We start from the raw sequence: 22,089 nt of genomic DNA on the forward strand, positions 1-22,089 counted from the left end.
TCGGAACCCCACCCCTTCTCTGTCCTCCTAGGCCAGCACCCTGGTCTCAGTCACCCTCATCTCTCCCCTGCGACACTACAGTAGCCACTTGGCTGGCCTCCTGCCTCTATTCTGGCTACTGCCCAGCAGCTCAAGGGATCCCATACAAGTAAATCACACGGAACTCCCCTCTTCCCCACCCGCCAAGGTTATCCCCAATCACCCTTGGCTTCAGGTTCCATGTTGCCTCCCCATAAACCCTCCCTGAGCTCCCACACCTGGGCTAGGAGCCCCTCCTAATTTGTTCCAGGAACACCTGCATATTCCTTCCAAAAGCACTTATTCCACTGTGTCCTAACTGCTCTGCATCCCCACAGCTTCATGAGCGCAGGGAGGGCACAGACGGTGTCTGTTTGTTGAATCCATTCAGCGTGCGTGGCTCCTAGCCAATATTCCATTAAAAGACAGCTGTGAATGTACTGTTTCCCCCACATCTCTAGACACAGAATATTAACAGGTCAGGAGGGAAGCAAGGTAAAATTCTGATAATTAGGTGACTGTTGAAAGAAGTCTGAAAATGGGTCCCAGACATTTTAAAGAATCAGAGTTTGTAAAACGGCGGCCTGCGGCCAAAATTAAGCTTTCTTCGTGTTTCCGCAAGGTCTAGTGACCAGAGCTGCTGATTTCACCTGTGGCTTGGGTGAGTGGCAGATAGTGCCCTGAGCTTAGGGTCCCGCGTATACAGATGCAGGGAGGCCACGAAGGCGATACCACCTTCTGCCGTGGTCCAGAGATGAAGGTGAAGAATTGGGGAGGGGGCGTCGGGAGGACGGTGGTTTCTAGTCCCAGCTTGGGTCAGCTGTTTAAAGCCAAAGGCAGGAACTAAGGGTGGGAGGAGTGTTCTGGGAAACGAAAGCGAAAGAGGCTTAACCACCGGGATTTGGGCGGGACCTGCAGTCGGAGCTGGACCAGCGCAGGGGAGGATGGCTGCGCCCGGCTCCTTCCCGCTGCTGGTCGAAGGGTCCTGGGGTCCCCACCCCCCGAAGAACTTGAGAACCAAGTTGCAGTTGTACTTCCAGAGCCAGAAGAGATCAGGAGGCGGGGAGTGTGAGGTCCGCCAGGCGCCGGGGAGCCCGCCTCGTTTCCTTGTGCTCTTCTACCTCGACGACGGTGAGGGGGGCAAGGGGTGCGGGGGAGAGGGGACAGCGGGGCTCTCCTTCCAGGGCAACCTGGGGCTGGGGCGCGCGGCGGGAGAATTCGTCCGGCTACTGCCGCAGGTGTAGGAAAGAGCGTGGGGGGCGCAGAATAGACAAGGCGCGTCGGGGGCGCTGCGGTTCCCCCTGCGCGGCGCTTCCAGGCGCTCCCGGAGCTGGTGGCAGACAGCCCAGGTGGGTTAAATAAACATTTAGCACCGTGTGACTGAAGGGAGCTGCCTGAGTGCTGGTGCACCCACCTCATTTTACGAGGCAACATCGTGTAGTGGCATCGTGTGTTAGGGGCAGAGTTGCAATGCCATTGCAATTTTTGTCTTCTTCCTATGAAAGCCGCAGTTCTGGAACTCCAGAGGTTTATGGGAACACAATTTGAAGGGAAGAGAAGGTTTCCAGGAAAGTCACATCTGAACTGACTCCTGAGGGTGAATTCAGTTCTTGATAGACGAGATACTGGGGAGGGCTCTTCAGATGGGAGCTGGCTGCAGTGCTGGGGATGGGAGAGCAAAGGCGTCTCCAGGGAAGTGCTGGGCGCCCTTGGGCAGCTTTGGTTTGAGGAATGAGCCCTTTCCTTATCTCTGCTCACAAGCGAGGTCTGGAGACTGGCACTAAAAAGAACAGGTGGGATCTGGGAAATGTTATAAGATTACAAAGGGGGTGCTTGTATTTTAAAAAGTCTTAGGCCTTCTTTTATTAAACTTCCTTTTTAAAAAGAAGTGGGGTGGAAATTAAGGCTAATAGAATATTGGGTTGAGATAAAAGAGGACCTTGCATGACATGCGAAGGAGTACGAACTTTCCCCCACAGGTCGACAGGGGTGAGCCACGTCCAAATATACTTTTGGGAGATAAATTTGGTTGCAGATAAGTACAGTGATTTCTGTTGGGAGAGACCATGGACATCAGACCTTTGAAGAGTGTCATGCAATGTCCAAGTGAGGACCAGTGAGCCCTTGAACAAGGAAAGTCAGCATGGGGATGGAAGATGCATGTTTGCGTACCGTCTGGATTTGGTAACTGATTCTACAGGATGCTCCACTTGAGAGAGAGGGAGAGGGAGAGCCCCTGTGCTTTCTCTTATTTTTTAGATGGGGAAGGATGGAGCTAAGCAATGTGAGGAGTCACAGGGATTTCCCCGTGGGTCATGGAGGTTCCCAGTGATTCTGGGATCACTTGGGAGAGGGGCAGAAGCACTGCCCAGAATCTCATTGTCTGCATGTAAATATAGAGGCTTATTGGAGGGGGAAGGCAGGTACTGTTGATCAGTGCACAGTATCTTTGTCGAGGGTCTGCTGGAACCTCTCCAGTCGGTTTCAGGGTGGTCCTCAGGCTGGGAGCAGGGTTGGCATTCTGAGTTGATTTTGAGGGTTAGGAGTTTTGAGCTGTGAGGGGGAAGTTCCCTCCCCATAGGCAATTGAGCAGCTGAGTTAACCTCTCCTCATGCTGTTGCTATTAGGGAAGCGGGAGGACAAGTACCCACCGGTTATCTGCTTGCTTGAGACACCTACCAGGTCTGCACTGGGAAGCACATGACCTGCTGTTCTCCCAGTGCACAGTTTTTTCCATCAGAATCTCAAAGGCAAGGATGTGGACAGCCACTGACCCTGCCTCCTGTTGCTGGATTTGGAGAAGCATTTGGGTCAGAGGAGAAGCAAGGAGGCTTACGAGGCCATCAGAGCAATTGGAATGCTCTAGGCCAGGGATGCAAAAAGGAAAGAATGAAACCCAGAGAAGAGAGGGGTGCACAGACCAGTGTGAAGGAAGCGAGGTGGGCAGGGGTCAGGAGACCTCCCTGGCTCAGAGCCCTTAGAACAATGTCAAAAAGTTTTCCAAGGGTTAATTTCACCAAGCAATGCTCAAAAGGGCATCTGTGCAATGTAAGCCATTTCCCCTGGGCTTCACTTTTCCTCAAAGGATTTTACCATTTTGATTCCGATTGTCAACATCACCATGGGCCTGGCCCTTGGGGACACTTCTTTCTTCTTTAAAATCCCATTATCCTCAAGAGTAGTCCTCACATTGTGGCAACAGACCCCCTGCGTCCAAATCACAACAGGTTAAACAGGCACATTCCCAGCTCTGTCCTAGAGATTCAGGTACCCTGAGTGTGGGGTGGGTGGGAATCTGCATGTTTAACTACACCCCAGGTGACGCTGATTCGCTAAAGTCTGAGAATCCCTGTTGTTTGTTGATGACCCTGAATGAACAAAAAGGGAAATAATTGTAGAAAATACAAACCTCGTAAAAATACAAACAGCAAAAATATAATTGTGTGATGATAATGTCATTCTGTTCTAGTCCTCGAAGCAGAAGTGATTTCAGTCTCCCTGCCATGTTTCTTCCTTCCCATCTCCCAGCCCACTTCCTCCCTTCACCCACCTCTAGACTGCTCTAATGCCCTTCTTGCAGTAGTACCTGCCCAGCATACGCACTCAAAGCTTAGTGCAGCTCTTTGTATGGTCAAAGTTCTTAGGGATGGAAAGTCCCTGTTCAGTTTTGGTTTCCTCCCAGAGTAATGGCTTTCTCAGAAGCAAGTGGTTAGGGGTTTGCTAACATCAAATTACCTACCCCAGCACTGCCCCTCGGGCAAAGTTCTTCTCCCACAGGAACGCCCTCTGCCCTCCAGGGAAGCAAGTGGCTCCAACAGGTGCAGGCCCATAGTGTAACGCAACTTGATTCTTATTCACATAATAAGAATGAGCCTCAAAGCACTCCTCTGTAGAAATGAGTGGATAGCAAACAGAAACTATATGGAAGCTGTGTACTTCTATATGATCGGCTGAATTTCCGAAAAGTCGAGTGTAAATTGCCTTGTAGATTTTAAATCCTGGGCTTCCCTGGTGGCGCAGTGGTTAAGAATCCGCCTGCCAATGCAGGAGACACGGGTTCAAGCTCTGGTCCGGGAAGATCCCACATGCTGCGAAGCAACTAAGCCCGTGCGCCACAACTACGGAGCCTGAGCTCTGGAGCCTGCGATCCACAACTACTGAAGCCCGCGTGCCACTACTGAAGCCCGCGCACCTAGAGCCCGTGCTCTGCAACAAGAGAAGCCACCGCAATGAGAAACCTGCTCACCGCAATGAAGAGTAGACCCCGCTCGCTGCAACGAAGAGTAGCCCCCACTCGCTGCAACTAGAGAAAGCCCGCACGCAGCAACGAAGACCCAACTCAGCCAAAAATAAATAAAATTAAAAAATAAATAAATTTATAAAAAAAGATTTCTTTTAAAGGGCTTCAAATGCTTGGCTTTTTAAAAATTTATTTGTTTTTATTTATTTATTTATTTATTTATTTTTGGCTGTGTTGGGTCTTCATTTCTGTGCGAGGGCTTTCTCTAGTTGTGGCAAGCGGGGGCCACTCTTCATCGCGGTGCGCGGGCCTCTCACTGTCGCGGCCTCTCTTGTTGCGGAGCACAGGCTCCATACGCACAGGCTCAGTAGTTGTGGCTCACGGGCCTAGTTGCTCTGCGGCACGTGGGATCCTCCCAGACCAGGGCTCGAACCTGTGTCCCTTGCATTAGCAGACAGATTCTCAACCACTGCGCCGCCAGGGAAGCCCTAAAAAAAAGATTTTAAATCCTGTTTCAGATGTGTACATTTATCATCTTTTCTGGTCATAATTTTGCTCTTGATTATTGTCAGCTTCTCCTTAAATAAAATTAAATATGGATGGTCTGAGATTGGTGCAGACTCATGCAGACTCATGTGGACTCATGTCTACTGTTCATTTTTTTCTTTCACTACAGCCTACCTGCCAAATGTGTTAATTTTTTTTTTTTTTGGTAAGAATCTCTCCCATCTTATCATCACAGGTTAAAGAATTGATTGAAATACCTTTTTAATGAAGCTCCTCGCTATTCTGCTCATGTTCACCTGAGTCACTTTCCTAAAACATGACTTTCATGATGTCATGTCCTAGCATCCCTGGCTCACAGTGAGGGATGATTTAATTATTTCCTTTCACTGTAGAATAAATGTTGTTACCTTTCTGAGTGCCTACTGGGCATCACGTACTGTACTAAGTTCTTTATAATGTTTCTTGAATCTAATCCATGTAACACCCACACAAGACAGTCTTCATTAATTAATAGACACGAAGACTGAGATTTTGTAAATAAGGCTTATTAAGGAACATGCTCAGGGTTAAAAAAGTAAGTTTAAAGATAGAATTCAAATCTGTGTCTGCTTGCTAAACTTTCCCCCTTTTCACCACACATAGCCTCTCTTGAGAAACTGACCAAGCTGTTGACTGATGATGATGAAGCCTATGGAAATCATAGAATAATTTTGTGAATAAAGATTGCTTAACAGTTAGCTTTTTAAAAATATTTCAGTTCGGCAGCAAGTTCTGGCGAGAGAGAACCATGAGTTAGTATGGCCAGGAAAAGGAACATTAAAGTTAACTGTCCAGTTGCCCAGAGCCACGGATGAAGTCCAGGAGGGGAAAATTCCAACAGTGGTAAGTAAAGGGGTGATTACAAGGGAAGTAGGGTGTTCTCCCAAGGTGTGTGGGATGGGAGCCACGATGAGGAAATATAGTGGAATGAGAAGTACACCTCAAACTGGGGTGAGGAAAGCAACTTACAGCTGTGGAGGGAGTGAGAGTGGTGATAAGGTAGGTATGAAAGAATGGAAGAAGAAGCACTTTTTGTTTGATTTTTGACACTTTTGAAAATTCAAGATTGGGGGGTTACCATAATGGTGGTTTGAGATGTAAAATCTTGGGTCTGTTTGTCCCAGGTACTTGATATATTTGTTTCATTTTCACATGGTTTAGAGGGGCCAGCGATCTATACTGCATGTACTAAGTATTTCCTCAAGTGTAAAATGGGATAGTAATAGTATTGACCTCTTTGGATTATAGGATTGTTGTGAGGATTAAATGAGACAGCCTTAGTGAAGCACGTGGCCTAGTGCTTGTTAATAGTACACACTCAATAAATGTTAAATGGGACAAAGAACATGAGCTAAATTATTTCTCTGATTTAGGTCTTACCTCAAACACTTGGTGCTCCTTTGGGGTTTCTTTTATTTGTGACTCGTTTTTACCGGTGATTTATGTGCTGTATATTCAACAGCATCATTGCCTGAGCTTTTAGTTATAATTTCTGTAGACCCTACATCTCCAGTCTGGTCCTAGGGACACTTTCTTAATGTAAAGAGATTCTTAGTAATTTATTAATGCTACTTTATTGTTTGGGTTTCAGGAATCCAAGACCAAAGAACGTGTCAAAGAATCAGGTAAGTTCTCATTCACCAGGCAGTTTTGCTTTCAATATTAAACACTTTGTGTTGCGGAGGTCATCCTTCTCTTCTTGACTTCACAAGGCAGGGTTTGTTAGCTGAGAGATGCTTTGGGCTGCATCAGCTCCATCCTCCTAGCCAGCTGTGCAAGGGTTGCCTGTTGAGCCCTAAGGGTTCAGGTCAGAAGGATGGGAACAGCTCTCTCTGTGGGGGCTGGGAGACACCTTGCAGTTGATGGGAGGATAAAGAGGTACCCGGGAGGTGGATGAACTGACCTTTAGAGTCTACCTGTGCCCATCCGGCCATTGTGAAGCAAGGACATGATGTGACAGTGGGTGCTGTGTGTGGCTAAGTCAGTTAGTGCTGCTTTCTGAGCGCTGGGTGCAGGATGTGGGTGTAGCTCTCCAGACCATCGGCAGCTCTTCTCATCCCATCTGCTGTAGAAAACATCCAGCAACCTAGTAGCTATACAGTAGGACCTTGTTGTTCATCCTATATATAATAGTTTGCATCTGCTAATCCCAAACTCCCAATCCTTCCTTCCCTTACCCCTCCTCCCCCTTGCCAACCACCAGTCTGTTCTCTATGTCTGTGAGTCTGTTTCTGTTTTGTAGATATGTTCATTTGTGTTGTATTTTAGATTCCACATAGAAAGACAAATACCATATGATATCACTTATATGTGACCTCATTTCTTACACCTCTGCACAAGTGCTCCTTAAGCTTCATTTGTCAAATTGCCATTTCCTAAATGGTTTTGGTGCAATCTCGGCACTCTGTCTATACTTCTGTTGCTCACAATACATTCTACTCCACTTTTCTCTACCTAAATTCTAGGATAGCCTTCAAGATCTACTCAGGTTCTTCCTCTTCTCTGAAGCCATTCCAAGCCCGCCCAATTCCTTCATCTCTCTTGTTTGGATTCCTGGCTTGATTGTTGACACTCTTTATTTGGCAGTCAACCAAGCCACTCTTGTGATGAAGCTTCCAATAGTCATGGGGTTATAAACTATATTGGTGGAAAGGCTCTTTCCATTCACTTAAGTCCAGTAATCTCATTTTATAATTAAGAGATGTGCCCAAGGTCACATGGCTAAAGAGTGGCAGAGTCAAGGGTCGAACTCATATAGCTCACCCCGACTCCGGTAGTCGTTCCAGTTTGTCATGCCTGTCTCACTGAATGCTAATTTATGTTGTTATTGAATCCTTAAGCTATTTTTTATTTGACATGAGTGTGTTTGTGTGGTGGTGTGTGTTTGTGTGGTGTCACATCCAGCACATAACAGGAGTTTTTGTCAGGGTCATCTAACTGCTATAACAAACAACTCCCCAAATCACAGTTCAGTGTAGTCGGCAGCTAGGGTGGTGGGGGGAGTCTAGACTGCTTCACACAATTATTCAGGAATGCAGGCTCCTTCCATCTTTTTGACATTGTTATCTGTGATATGTGGCCTTCAAGGTCACTGTAAGGGAGAAGGAGATTCACATAAAGGAGATTTGATTGGCCAGGTCTGGAAATGGAATTCGCCAGGTCCACCCATATTCCATTAGCCACATGAAGTCTACTGTAGGAACTCAACTGTAGGAAGTCTGGGAAATGTTGCCTAGGAAGAAAACGATGGATTTGGTGAGCACATAGCGTTTTACTCTGCCATGATAAATATTTACAAATGTCAGTTCCATTTCTTATTTATTTATTTATTTTTGTATACATCCATTAGAAAACTGGTAATTTCCTTTTCTAACATTTTTTGTACGCACCCATCTCCACACAACCAGTGCCTTGAACATAAGGGTGCTAATTGAATAGTTGCTCACAGAATGTCTAAAGATCGTAACATACTCATTATGCTTCATTGCACAATCATAGAGTGAGACTGACCTTCTGTATACAGTTAACCCTTGAACAACACGGGTTTGAACTGTGTGGCTCCACTTATAGGTGGATTTTTTTCAATAAATATATTTGAAAATTTTCTGGAAATTTGTGACAATTTGAAAAAACTCACAGATGAACTGCATAGCTTAGAAATATTGAACAAATTAAGAAAAAATTAGCTATGTCATGAATGCATAAAATATATGTAGATGTACATATAACATACAAAATATGTGTTAATCGACTGTTCATGTTATCAGTAAGCCTTCCGGTCAACAGTGGGTTATTAGTAGTTAAGATTTTGAGAAGTCAAAGTTACACGCAGTTACCTGGCTGTGCAGGGGGTTGATGCTCCTATTCCCTGTGTTGTTCAAGGGTCAACTGTATATGTAACTCACTTACGGCCAATGATGAAGCGGAACAAGCTGGCTTGGGTGGTTGCTATTCTATAAGTTTGAGGTATACCCATAATTCTCTGGGCCATTTTATCTTCCATGTGCATTCCTTAGTCATTCACTGTAAGTATCCTTTCTCTCCCAGTGATAGGAAATTATTGCTTTTCAGAGCATAATGTGTTAGGTGATGCCCAAATATGGGCATGGGATAGTCTTGCTTTTCTCCAGTGACCTGATCAGTAATTCTCCAATTCAGCAAACATTTATTGAACCTCAACTATATACCATATGCCATCAATACAAAGATGAATAAATATGTCCCTTGCTTTGGAGTAGCTTGGTTCAATAACTGTAATTTGGTGCTGTGATAGAAATATATGTCAAGTGCTATGAAAAACAAGGCAGGTTCCTTAGAGAAACAAGGCAGAAAAGAGTGTAATAAAATTGAACATAATCATCATCAACATCGTATTAATAGACAATTAAATACTATTTTTTATTTTAATTAAATTAAGCTAAAAGTCCTCTAAGATCTGTTTTTTAAAAAAAATATTTATTTATTTGGCTGCATTGGGTCTTCACTCTAGTTGCGGCCCCTGCGGCATGTGGGATCTTATTTCCCTGCCCAGGGATCGAACTCACGTCCCCTGCATTGGAAGGGGGATTCTTAATCACTGGATCACCAGGGAAGTCCCCTAAGATCTGTGTTATTTGAGTTAGCCAAGAGACCAGGAAGGGAAGAGGGCAGTGTGATTAGCTTATGATAATTTACTTTGCTAAGAACATGGTAGATAAATATAACATCTTGTACCCTTTTTGTCTCCCTAAAATCAGATGCATCAGAAGAACTAGATGCAAATATCTCTCTCAATAGAAGATCAGAAAAAAAGGAAGACGCCCTAAAAGAATGTGAAAATATTTCCTCTTTGGTTGCATTTGAAAATCTGAAGCCAAATGTGACTGATGTGATGCTAATCTTGTTAGTGGAGAACATAAGTGGCCTGACCAATGATGACTTTAAAGTGGAATTAATACAAGATTTTAATGTTGCTGTAGTTACCTTTCAAAAATATACTGGTAAGATCAAAGGATGCTCCATTTGTCAGCCTACTTTGCACTACACTTTGGGATTTGGGACACCTAGATTATGGAACGTTTCTGAAAGCTTCACTCTTTCTAATAGCTAGTAAGAGAGGACTCCAAGTTAATACAGATGCTTTCTTATTTTGAAAGAGAAGCAAATTCATTCTGAAACCAAATTCTGATTTTTTTAAATAAGTTTATTTATTTTATTTATTTATTTTTGGCTGTGTTGGGTCTTCGTTGCTGTGTGCAGGCTTTCTCTAGTTCTGGTGAGTGGGGGCTACTATTTATTGCCATGCACGGTCTTCTCATTGTGGTGGCTTCTCGTTGCAGAGCATGGGCTGTAGGCGCAGGCTTCAGTAGTTGTGGCACAAGGGCTCGGTAGTTGTGGCTCACAGGCTCTAGAGTGCAGGCTCAGTAGTTGTGGTGCACGGGCTTAGTTGCTCTGTGGCATGTGGGATCTTCCCGGACCAGGGCTCAAACCCGTGTCCCCTGCATTGGCAGGCAGACTCTTAACCACTGCACCACCAGGGAAGTCCCTCTGATATGTTTAATAAATCAAACTTTATTATATGAGTTTGTGTGTGTGTGAGAGACAGACAGACAGAGAGACAGAAATAACACACCGAAACAGAAATCTAAAGTCAGGTTATTAAAGAGATTCCAAGCAAAGGACTCAATGTTTTCCCGTGTGTTATTTCATTGGGAGGAGTAAATATTGATCTGTGTTACTAAACTGGACTTACTGGAGAGTAATAATAACAGAAAATACTCATATAGTGTTACTATAAGTCAGGTACTATGCTAAGTTTGTTCCACGTATTAATTTATTTGTTCCTTTCAACAACCTTTTTTTTTTTTTTTTTTTTTTGTGGTATGCGGGCCTCTCACTGTTGTGGAGCACAGGCTCCGGATGCGCAGGCTCAGCGGCCATGGCTCACGGGCCCAGCCGCTCCGCGGCATGTGGGACCTTCCCGGACCAGGGCACGAACCCGTGTCCCCTGCATCGGCAGGCGGATTCTCAACCACTGCGCCACCAGGGAAGCCCTCAACAACCTTTTGAGATTATTATTATTCCTCATCTTACAGTTGAGGAGACAGAGACACAGATGCTAATCAGAGACACAGAGATGCCAATAACTGGAAGAACTGGATTTGAACTGAAGCAGCCCACCTCTATAGAGCCTGTTCTCTTATCCCTTTACCATATATTTCCTTAGTGGGGTTGGCTAAAAAGTTCGTTTGGGTTTTTTGTAACATTTTATGGAAATACTTTCATGGTTGTCACATATGCAGGGATGAGTAAGTGCATGTGACGCAGAAAATGAGTGCTCTTTAAGGTCTGTGTGAGGAGTCTGTGGACAGTTTCTGAGATTGGAAGAGCCATCTCTGGAAGTCAAGGAAATTCTCCAATTCCAAGCCCTCACTATTCCACGGCCATGGCAGTGGAATGGTTGATCTTAATCAACCAGCACAGGTCATGAAGTCAAAATTCTAGTTCCACCATTTAACTAATTATCTGAGGTTGACCACGTTACTACCCTCTGTGTGCTTTACTTTCCTCATCTATAAAATGGGGACAATAATACTTACCTAATACAGTTTCTGTGAGGATCAAATAAGATGGTGTTTGAAAAGCTCTTAACATAGTACCTGAGACATGATAAGGACTCAATAAAGGGAGTTATTATTACTTCAAATTTATGATTATTTCTTATAAAGGTAAAACTAAGTTGACTTGCTTTTGTTCATTGATCAGAAATCTTGATACCTACTATGTGCCAGGTACTTGTCTTGCTGTAGGTACACAGATGAATAATTTTTGGTTCCTGCTCTTGAGGAACTCGTGTGGAGCAGGGAGGAAATTCATTCATAAGTGAACAATGAAGATGCAAGAGGAGAAGCTGCTTCCCTCTGCTGTGAACAGCAGGCTGTGGGGAATGGGAGGAAAGAGGACACAAGCATGGTGGCTTGGTTTTTCTTTGAAGTTTATACTCCAGCACCAGGCTATCAGGTCTCAGATATGCTGTGTTGCTACACGCCCCTGCTGGTCCCTCTGCCTGAAATGTTTCCTCCCCTTAAATACCTGGTAAACTCTTCTTCTTCCTTCAAAACTCAGATCAGTGACTACTTACTCTGGGAATCCTTGTCTGATTCTCAGTATTAATCTTCCCACCTCATTTGATCCCCAAATAGGCTGAGTCTGGAAGGAGGAACAGGACCAGGGTAAAAAAATTGGAGAAGGGCGCTTTAGACAGAGGAAATTGTATATACAAAGGCAAAAGAGAATGTAGTTTTCCAAATAATCACTGGGTTTTGTGGCAGTGTGGAAAATAAAATGAATGGTCGGTAATAACAAGAGGTGACATTTAGAAATTAGTTTGAAGTCAGATAGCCAAGGGCATTGTAAGCCTAGCCAAGGAGCTTGAACTCATGCCTGCAGGTAATGGGGAGCCATTGCAGGACTTGAGGAAGGAGTGAAATGAGATTTGTACTGTGGAGAGTGCATTCAGGTGGTGATGTCAAGGAGGGGTGGAAGGGGCTGTGACTAGAGGCAGGCACACGACTCAGTGTCAGCAATCCAAGTAAGACATTCCTATGTGCATTGCTGTTCAGAGACTGGAAGCTTTAGGCATGTAGATTCTCATGTGGGAATTAAAATCTTGCATTTAAAAATTGAGTGCTTAGCCTCCCGCCTTTATCTCAATTAATATTCAGTTTCTTCTATATAATATAAAGATATAATCATAATGTTTGATTGATTGATTAATTGATTATGGTTTGTAGATGCCCTGAAATTTGTTGATGAATGTGTCAAGCACCATTCAGTGAAAGCACTTCAGCTTTCTGCAAGACTTCTGGAAGTGACAAAAACAGTCCGAGTTGAAAACCTGCCACCTGGTGTTGATGACCGTGATTTGAAATGTTTATTTGAAAATCCTCTTAATGGAGGGGGAAGAGTGGCCAGCATTGAATGTTTTCCTGACGAGAGTTCAGCACTGATTGAATTTTTTGACAGAAAAGGTAATACCTATTAGCCTAATTTTGTAAACCTTACCTGACATAATTAAAGCCATTTTAATAGATCTTAACAGTTAACAGTTGCATTCTGATATATTTTATTTTTATCTGTATATATTTTTGTTTTTTGTTTTTTAAAATTTATTTATTCATTTATTTATTTTATTTTGGGCTGCATCGGGTCTTAGTTGCAGCACGCGGGACCTTTGTTGCGGTGCGCTGGCTCAGTAGTTGAGGCGTGCAGGCTTCTCTCTGGTTGTGGTGAGTGGGCTCCAGAATGTGTGGGCTCTGTAGTTGCGGCACACAGGCTCTCTAGTTGTGGCTCGTGTGCTCAGTAGTTGCAGTGCCTGGGCTTAGTTGCCCTGTGGCATGTGGGATCTTAGTTCCCCAACCAGGGACCGAACCCATGTCTCCTGCACTGGAAGGCAGATTCTTTTTTTTTTTTTTTTTTTTTAATTTATTTATTTTTGGCTGTGTTGGATCTTCGTTGCTGCGCACGGGCTTTCTCTAGTTGCAGCGAGCAAGGGCTACTCTTTGCTGAGGTGTGTGGGCTTCTCACTGCGGTGGCTTCTCCCGTTGAGAAGCATGGGTTCTAGGCATGCAGGCTTCAGTAGTTGAGGCACACGGGCTTAGTTGCTCCGTGGCACGTGGGATCTTCCCGGGCCAGGGCTCGAACTCAGGTCCCCTGCATTGGCAGGCAGACTCCCAACCACTGCGCCACCAGGGAAGCCCAGGAAGGCAGATTCTTAATCACTGGACCACCAGGGAGGTCCCTCCATATATATTTTTGGAAATCCAAGTAGCAATCCTGTACATCTGGTATATCATGCTAAGTGAATCCAGTGATTCAAACTTTAGAGAAGTAATGTCAAGTTTTTGAAAGATATGAGGAGGTTCTCTCATGGGTCTCTACTTATGACAGACTGAAAAATATATAATTCTTAGAGTCTTTGAGATACCGTATTTAAAGGGGTGATCTGTGTTTTAGCTATACATTTGGTAGAAATTCTCAAGTTAACTTCAACAAGATTAGGTAAAGAAATACTCAGAAACACACAGTTCCTATAAAGTATCTTAACTTCCTACTTCACTTGTCAGTGTCATCATTCAGGAATTAATAAGGGTGGTTTCACATGATCAGTGGATGCCTGCTGGATTGTTCTTTGCAGTGACCCTGTGAAAACCTTGCCCAGCTGAACCTTAGGGAAATGTTTCTAAGGGATTCGTAGACATAGATTGCCAGTTCTCTGAGGCATGTGCAAGGTCAGCTTGGAGATTCCACTGATGTTCAGAGGTCAAGGCTGAGGAGTAGGAATTAGGGAGCCAGACTTCTTAGGGAAAGAAGGAACGTTGTGCTTGGGATCAAGTGAGGGACCATGAGACAGGATCATATGGAATGCCACTCACTTAAAGTAAACTGTTTCATGGGGGTACTTGGAGGAACCTCCTTTCAGCTGTTATGAGTTGGGGAAATTGTGGTGAAGGTATGGTTTGGATTAAAATGGAATGAAAGACCTAGCGTTCCTTGGGCAAAGGGATGAAAGATGAGCATCTGTTGCATGTTCTTTAAATCTCTCTCAGCCTGACCTTGGGCCCAGGGAGAGAGCTACATAGAACTGTTACTCTAGAAGTTAACCTCTCAGCTTATGATGGGAGTTGACAACTATGGGGCTTTTGAACATCTTGAGGGCATGGGGCAGTTGGGTGTGTCCTCAGAATGTCTATGTTACATGTGTACGAATAATAATGGGCACTACTTTATTCAGGTTTATTTTATGCTAGAGCCACACTCATAAGGGCACTCTCAAAAGTTGCTCTTTGCCCTGACCTCTTTGCACCATCTGACTATGTTGACCACACCTTCTCCTCAAAACTCGCTCATTCCCTGTTCTCTGTGTCTGAGATACACTGATTTTCCCTTTCTCTCTCTGGCTGTGTCTTCCTATGAATATGACTTACATTTGCACAGCTCTGCAGGGTGCTACCAAGTGCATTCACAGACACTGCTTTATGGGCGTTGCTATTATTGTAATCCCTATTTTACAAATGAAGAAACTGAGGCACAGGAAGGTCAAATAACTTGACCAAGGTTACACAGCTAGTAAGTGGCAGAGCCAGGATTTGAACCTGGGTAGTCTGGCCCCATAATCTGTGGTCTTAACTTCTCCACTTTCCCCCAATCTCCTGTACATCTATAACATTAATTTTTCTTGTAGGATATTTCACCACTTACAATGAGTTAATAAGGAGGCAAACTGTAGATAAAGCTGAATTAAAAACAGAATTTATTTAGCAATATTGTATTTTATATAAATCATTTGAGAGGAATAAGTTAGGCAATTTACTCTGAAATTATTTTGTTCAACTTCACAGAATCCAATTCACAAAATCTTAAGGAAGGGAACTCATTGAATGCTTGTTGTACATGAGATCTTTTTTAAAAAAAATATTTTATTTATTAATTTGGCTATGCTGGGTCTTAGTTGCGTCATGCGGGATCTTGAGTTGCGGCCTGCGAACTCTTAGTTGCGGCACGCATGTGGGATGTAGTTCCCTGACCAGGGAGCATTGGGAGTGCAGTGTCCTATCCACTAGACCACCAGGGAAGTCCCTATATGAGATCTTTTGCTGTGTTTTCTGCCATGGTATCTCATCACTGAGTCCTCATAAGAACCTGCACAGTTATATAGTTTTGTTTTGTTTTTTTACAGAGGAGGAAAACAGGATGGAGAGCTTAAGCCACTTTAAGGTGATATCTGTGATGGTTCTTGGGTCAGACAGACCTGAGTTCAAATGCCTGGCTTTGGTGCTTACTAGCTTTGTGATCTTGGGGAAGTTACTTTAACCCACCAAAGCCTCTGTTTTCCATCTGTAATAGAGGGCTCACATTACTACTTACCTCAGAGGAATGTTGTGAGGATCAAATTAAATTGTACCTGGAGAGTGCTTGGCACCTGGTGGTACTCACTGGTACTCAGAATCTGTTCCAGGCCATGGTGGGAAGTTGAAGCCATGAGTCTGGGCCTCTGAAGGCCACTTTTTTTTCATTAGGTCTGGCTCCAGGCCTAGGAGCCAATCGTGCACAAGGTGAAGTTATTTTTAACATCTTTTCACAAGATGCTATTTTAATCCAAGTTGTTACTGGAGTTCATTCTAATTCCCTTCTTGCTTAGACCCCTTGTACCTGTCTAATAACTAACACAAAGTGAGGAGGGGTTTGGGGGAGAAGAGTACCCCTACACACACACATACACACAGGGACTGTCTCAGTAAACGTGGCAGGAAGGGGATTAGAGCAGGGACGAGGGGTGTGCAGGACTTACTGAATCAGAGTCTCTGGGGCTGGGCTCTCTGATGACTGTGAGGATGCTCTTTGTTTGGAACCCTTGGAAGAGGGGCAAGAGCATGGGCTTTGGGGTTAGACAGACACTGGCTTGAATCTTAGCTCAGATCTTTACAGTCTGTGTGACCCTATTCGAGTTACCTAACATTTCCTAGCTTCAGTTTTATCAATTGTAAATAGGGATGATAATAATCATGTCTCTACCTCAAAGGTTTGTTTTCACATTCCCACCAGCAGTGCAAAAGTGTTCCCTTTTCTCCACACCCTCTCCAGCATTTATTGTTTGTAGATTTTTTGATGATGGCCATTCTGACTGGTGTGAGATGATATCTCATTGTGGTTTTGATTTGCATTTCTCTAATGATTAATGATGTTGAGCATTCTTTCATGTGTTTGTTGGCAATCTGTATATCTTCTTTGGAGAAATGTCTAAATAAATTTATTTATTTATTTATATTTGGCTGCATTAGGTCTTTGTTGCTGCACGTGGGCTTTCTCTAGTTGCAGCAAGCAGGGGCTACTCTTCGTTGCCGTGTGAGGTCTTCTCATTGCGGTGGCTTCTCTTGTCGTGGAGCGTGGGCTCTAGGCATGTGGGCTTCAGTAGCTGTGGCACAAGGGCTCAGTAGTTGTGGCTCGTGGGCTGTAGAGCGCAGGCTCAGTAGTTGTGGTTCACGGGCTTAGTTGCTCCGCCGCACGTGGGATCTTCCTGGACCAGGGCTCGAACCCGTGTCCCCTGCATTGGCAGGCGGATTCTTAACCACTGCGCAACCAGAGAAGTCCCTCTTCTGTCTTTCTTAACCTGGTGGTGATATATCAGTGTTATCAGAAAAACAGAAAAATAGAATTTACTTAACAGAATTTCAACATAGAGTGTTCTTGGCTGGAAAATAATTATTCCATGAAATAAGGAATACCTGTGCAGTGTTAATACATATCAGTTTATATTTGAGCACTCTGGGAGTAGTGCTGCTTTTTAATAGCATGTAACATCAAAGTTCTACAAACATTAGGATTTTTTTTCTCTAGAATAGGAAAGCTTGTTTGCTTGTTTTTTCATCTGAAACATATTACACTGAGATTACTTAATTTCTTTCCTTTAAGTGTTAGACACCATCATGACCAAGAAACTTGACCTCAATAATATGCCGCTCTCTGTGTTCCCGTACTATACTTCTTTGGGCACAGCCCTGTATGGACAGGAGAAGCCTCTGATCAAGCTTCCAGCACCATTCAGAGAATCACTGGATATTTCCTTATGGAAGTTCTTGCAGAAAAAGAATCACCTGATTGACAAGATAAATGATGAAATGAGACGTTGTCACTGTGAGCTAACATTGTGCCAACCCAGCAGTGAAGTGATCATCAGACCTGCAGCCACCTTATTCAGTCAAGGAAGACCAAGAATCAAGACCTGGCAAAAAGATGCTTCTACAGTATTCTCTGGTATCAGGTCTAAGTATACAGTGACCTCATTTCAAGTGGATTCAATAGTATGGGACATCGTAAAAGACAATTTAGAAGATGATAGGATTTTGATTGAGTTTGATGCACTAACAGGGATTGCAACCTTAGTGGGGAAATCAGAGGATGTACAAAACATTAAGCCACAGATCAAGGACTTAATAGAAGGCACCATTCAAGAAATTAGAAGAGAAAGGCAAAGTCTGAAGCAAAAACTGGCCATTTCTCCAGGAAAGTATTCACTTCTGTTGCACAGTGGTGTACAGGAGCATCTCCACACGGAGTGCCCAGAGGTGGAGATTTTTTATGATGAAGCCTCTCAACACATGTGCTTCAAAGGACTCCCTACAGATGTGTATAAAGTAAAGTGTGAAATCCAGGAAAAGGTATATACCATGGCTCAGAGAAACATTCAGGTTCCCCCAGAGGTTTTTCAGTTTCTGCAACAGGTTGACTGTGCAGAATTCTCTAAGTCTCTTTTTATAGCACAGAACATTCTTGCAGTTTATGAGCTAGAGGGCACAACTGTTCTCTTAACTGGTGCTTTTTCTGAAGTCCTTTTAGAAGCTGAAAAGCAAATGGTCAGTGCCTTAAATTATAAGTGCATTGACATTGAAGACAGGGAAGTTCTTAACAGTAAGAAATGGAAAGGGCTTACTTGCAATTTGCATAAAAAACACAATTCCTCCTCAAAGACTGTAATAATCCATGAAGTAACTTCAGAAACCACAGCCCAGGTCATCATCACAGGCTGTGTGAGAGAAGTAAATGAAATCTATGACTTGCTTTTTGACTTCCTGGAAAAACACACAAAAATAGAGAAATTGATTGAAGTAAAGCCTTCCTTAGTTATTGATTACTTAAGGGCAGAAAAGCTACTGTGGCAAAAGATAAAGAAGATGAATGTTCAGGTAATTTTTAATCCTGAGAACAAGCAAAAAGGCATTTTACTAACTGGCCCAAAGACCAAAGTCCTGGAGGGAATGAACATTGTCACGCAAGCCTGGGATTTGGTCTGTGTTAAAAGCTTCCATATTGATAAGCCAGGAGCCAGTCAGTTCTTCCAGGATAAAGCACGGTATTATAAAAGTGAGGTCAGAAGGTTATTTGGTTGTTTTATTGAACTACAGAAGGATGAAGAAAAGGAGGGAGGCAGCACTGGTGGGCAGAGGTGCTTGTTTCAGACAGATTTAGCCCCTGGAGTCTCGCTGATTGTGCAGCAAGGAGACTTGACACAGTTTCCTGTCGACGTGGTGGTGAATGTGGCCAATGAGGAACTCAAGCTCAAGGGGGGCTTGGCTGCTGCTCTTTTAAAAGCAGCTGGCCCTGAGCTCCAAGAAGACTGTGACCAGATAATGAAGACAAGAAAGTTCAGGCCCTTACCTGCCTGTGCCATCATCTCGAAAGCAGGAAAGCTCCCATATCACCATGTGATCCACACAGTAGGGCCCCAGTGGAAGAGGGATGAGGCCCAGAAATGTGTGTGGCAGTTAAAGACTGCTGTGAAAGGAAGTCTCCATTTGGCTGTAAGACACAAGTACCGATCCATAGCCATCCCTGCTATTGGTTCCAGAGCCTTTGGCTTTCCCCTACCCCAGTGTGTGCAGACCATTATTTTGGCGATCAAGGAATGGTTCCAGTATCAACAGAATGGATGCAGCTTGAAAGAGATTTACCTTGTGGATATAGCTGAGAAGACTGTTGAGGCCTTTGCTGAAAGTGCAAAAATTATATTTAAAGACACCCTGCCTGATGTTGCTTCCCTGCCCAGTTTACCAGCAGCAGTCCAGCCCAACCTGAGAAAGGATCATGGAAAAGGAGCAAGTCTGTTGTCCCCAGAAGGCCTGAGGATCCTGTTGGTGGAAGGAGATGTGCAGAGTGCTACAGTGAGTGCCCCTGTTTTCAGAACACCCACCAGGGTGCTGGGACTCCAGTTAGCCTGTTGCTAAAGGGAGATTAGGATCAAGGGGAGAATCCCATGCCCTCCATCCCTGCCTTGAAACAGGTTTCCTTAGAAAATTGGGCTACTTCACCAAGGCGTTCACTAATTGAGATTGGCTAATTACCTGGGGGAGCTCATAGCATATTCCGATCACTAGTTTCCAGTAAATGTGAAAATCCACAATAATATCTAACATTTACGAGGCTCTCTATACTGTTTCAGTGCTCTTACACCTGTCATATTTTGGCAAATCTAAGGTTAATTTCCTGTCAACTTCACTGATAGCAGATTCAGAAAAATTAGAGCATAATCTAGGGACAGAAGACAGGAATCTTATCAGTGGAACTGAACCAGAGGGTTCTGAGTCTGAGGGACCATCAGCTCCCAACACCAGTAAGAAAACGTAGGGAGGAAGGTAGAAAGTGACCTGCGGAAGGTCTGGGTATTATGTGGGGACAATTCTTATAACTCTGCCAGGGGGTGACATGTTTTTTAAAAATGTACTTAGCAACCTTTTCAACACAGGCTCTAACTAATCCAAACAGTCCTGGAAGCCCCCTGCTGTGCCAGGTGTTAACTTCCTGAGCTGGGCGAATGTGGGCAGTCCTGGGGCAGGGATGCTTAGGGAAGGCCATTTGCATATCTTATTCGGAGAAAAGCCTATTCACATCCTTTCCTCACTTTTAAATTGAGTTACCTTTTTATTATTGAATTTTAAGAGTTTTTTATATATTCTGGATACAGGTCCTTTAACAGATACATGATTTGCAAATATTTTCTCCCATCCTGTGGGTCATCTTCCTGTTTTGTTCAAGTTGTTACTTGGTTTAAAATATTTTTCGTTCAGTTTAAAATATGGAAAGAGGTTGTAAAAAATTAGATCTCTACTTACAGTAAGCTTAAATCATAATTACAAAAATAATAGCTAACACTGACTATTTACTATGAGCCAGGCACTCTACTAAGTGCTTGGCATGCATCTTCTCATTCAGTGCCATGAGGCAGATTCCAGGATTATTATTATTCTCATTTCACAGATGAAGGAATGAGATTTAGAGGGGTTAAATAATTTGCCCAAATCCCACATTTAACAAATGATGGAGCTAGGGTTGGAATATGCATTGCTCTATTTCAAAATATTAAAAATAATTTTGTTTCTCATTGAAAAGAATAAGCAAATAAACAAAAATCTCTTTTGGCCAAGGGTCAGTAATGGGAGTGAGTTCCAATCCTCATTCACCTTGAACGCTGAGTAGTAAGACATTCCTTCCATGCCTTTCCCATAGGTGTGTGCCCTCTGAAGTCAAGACCTGCTCTGCATTACTCCTCAGTGACCCACGTGGGGCAGCTTTGACAATCACTTGGTCACATTCCCTCTCCCGTCTTCTCTTGGTGTCTTAGTCAAGCCTGATTAATCTGCTCACATTAACTGTCCTGCTGAAAAAGCTCCCATGGCTCTTCACTGCTGCTGGGAAGTCCAGTTGGCTTGGCACTCGAGGCCTTTCTGTGGTCTGTGCTCAGCATAACGTTTCTAGCCTGGCTGGCACCATTTTGCTGCAGAAGCTCTCTATCAGGTCAAACTAATCTACTTGCCGCTCACAACCTGCCATGCTTCTGTCCACGCTGTTGCCCCTCCCGAATGACTTCCCCGTCTCTCTCTGCCTGCTGCAACTATTTCCATTTCTCAGACGCCACATCGCTCATAGTGTCTTCACTCGCCTCTGAAGACACTTCCTCTGGACTCCTTTGGTGATCCCATACCATTTATGTATTGCTCTTTGACAGCTCTCTTTTGTCCTAGAGTGTTATTTAAATAAGTGTCTAATAACACTCTCTTTTGGGGTGGTATTTCAATCTCTGAAAACTAAATCATCTTAGTTGTCCCCCATTGTGCCAAGCCTGGGGGCTCAAATACAGTAATCCTTGATGAATGCATTTTCTTACAATTTGAAACAAATTGTTGGTTTTGTCTTTAAGACCGATGTGGTTGTCAACTCCATTTCATCGGATCTTGAGCTCAATAGAGGGCCCCTTTCTAAGGCCCTCTTGGAAAAAGCGGGACAAAAGCTCCAGGAGGAGCTGAAGACAGCTGGACAAGGGGTGGCTGTTGAGGTCGGCACAGTTATCCAAACCAGTGGTTGCAATCTGCACTGCCACCGTGTGCTTCACGTGGTGGCTCCAGACTGGAGAAGTGACAGAACATCTTCACGCAAGGTGGGACCTTGTTTTAAATTCTCCAGGAAATTAAGTAGCCCTTTGGACTCTCCTTTCAGTGGAATGTAGCTTGAACCCTGGCTGTGTCCATTCTGTAATAACAGCACATTCTCATCGCCATTTCATTCAGCTGTAGATGACTTCTCCCGAGGACCAGTTAATAATAGAAATTGATTACAGTTCTCAACCATTGTTGGGACTCGGGGAAGAATTATTGAAGATAGCACTCTTCGGTGAGGAAGGAAAAGTGAGGGCATGAAGAGTGGAAGAGACTGAAGGAACAGAACAGTAGCTGCTTTGCTTCTTTCCTTCATTGCTG

The 22,089-nt window shown here is 43.9% G+C and overlaps 1 protein-coding gene across 1 annotated transcript in view; it reads left to right on the forward strand.

The window, feature by feature from the left end:
• Window positions 1-950: 950 nt before the first annotated feature.
• Window positions 951-22,089, forward strand: part of PARP14 (poly(ADP-ribose) polymerase family member 14) — a 48,947-nt gene continuing 27,808 nt past the window's right edge. Inside the window, exons 1-7 of the mRNA XM_081235128.1 lie at window positions 951-1,149; window positions 5,523-5,647; window positions 6,396-6,429; window positions 9,541-9,783; window positions 12,577-12,813; window positions 17,255-19,500; window positions 21,534-21,770. Coding sequence (XP_081091254.1) covers window positions 963-1,149; window positions 5,523-5,647; window positions 6,396-6,429; window positions 9,541-9,783; window positions 12,577-12,813; window positions 17,255-19,500; window positions 21,534-21,770 — 3,309 coding nt within the window. The 5' untranslated portion in view covers window positions 951-962. The remainder of the gene's footprint in view (window positions 1,150-5,522; window positions 5,648-6,395; window positions 6,430-9,540; window positions 9,784-12,576; window positions 12,814-17,254; window positions 19,501-21,533; window positions 21,771-22,089) is intronic.

This window comes from Mesoplodon bidens (assembly GCF_964165515.1).
Source record: "Mesoplodon bidens genome assembly, chromosome: 5".
In the NCBI taxonomy this organism is placed as follows: domain Eukaryota; kingdom Metazoa; phylum Chordata; class Mammalia; order Artiodactyla; family Ziphiidae; genus Mesoplodon; species Mesoplodon bidens.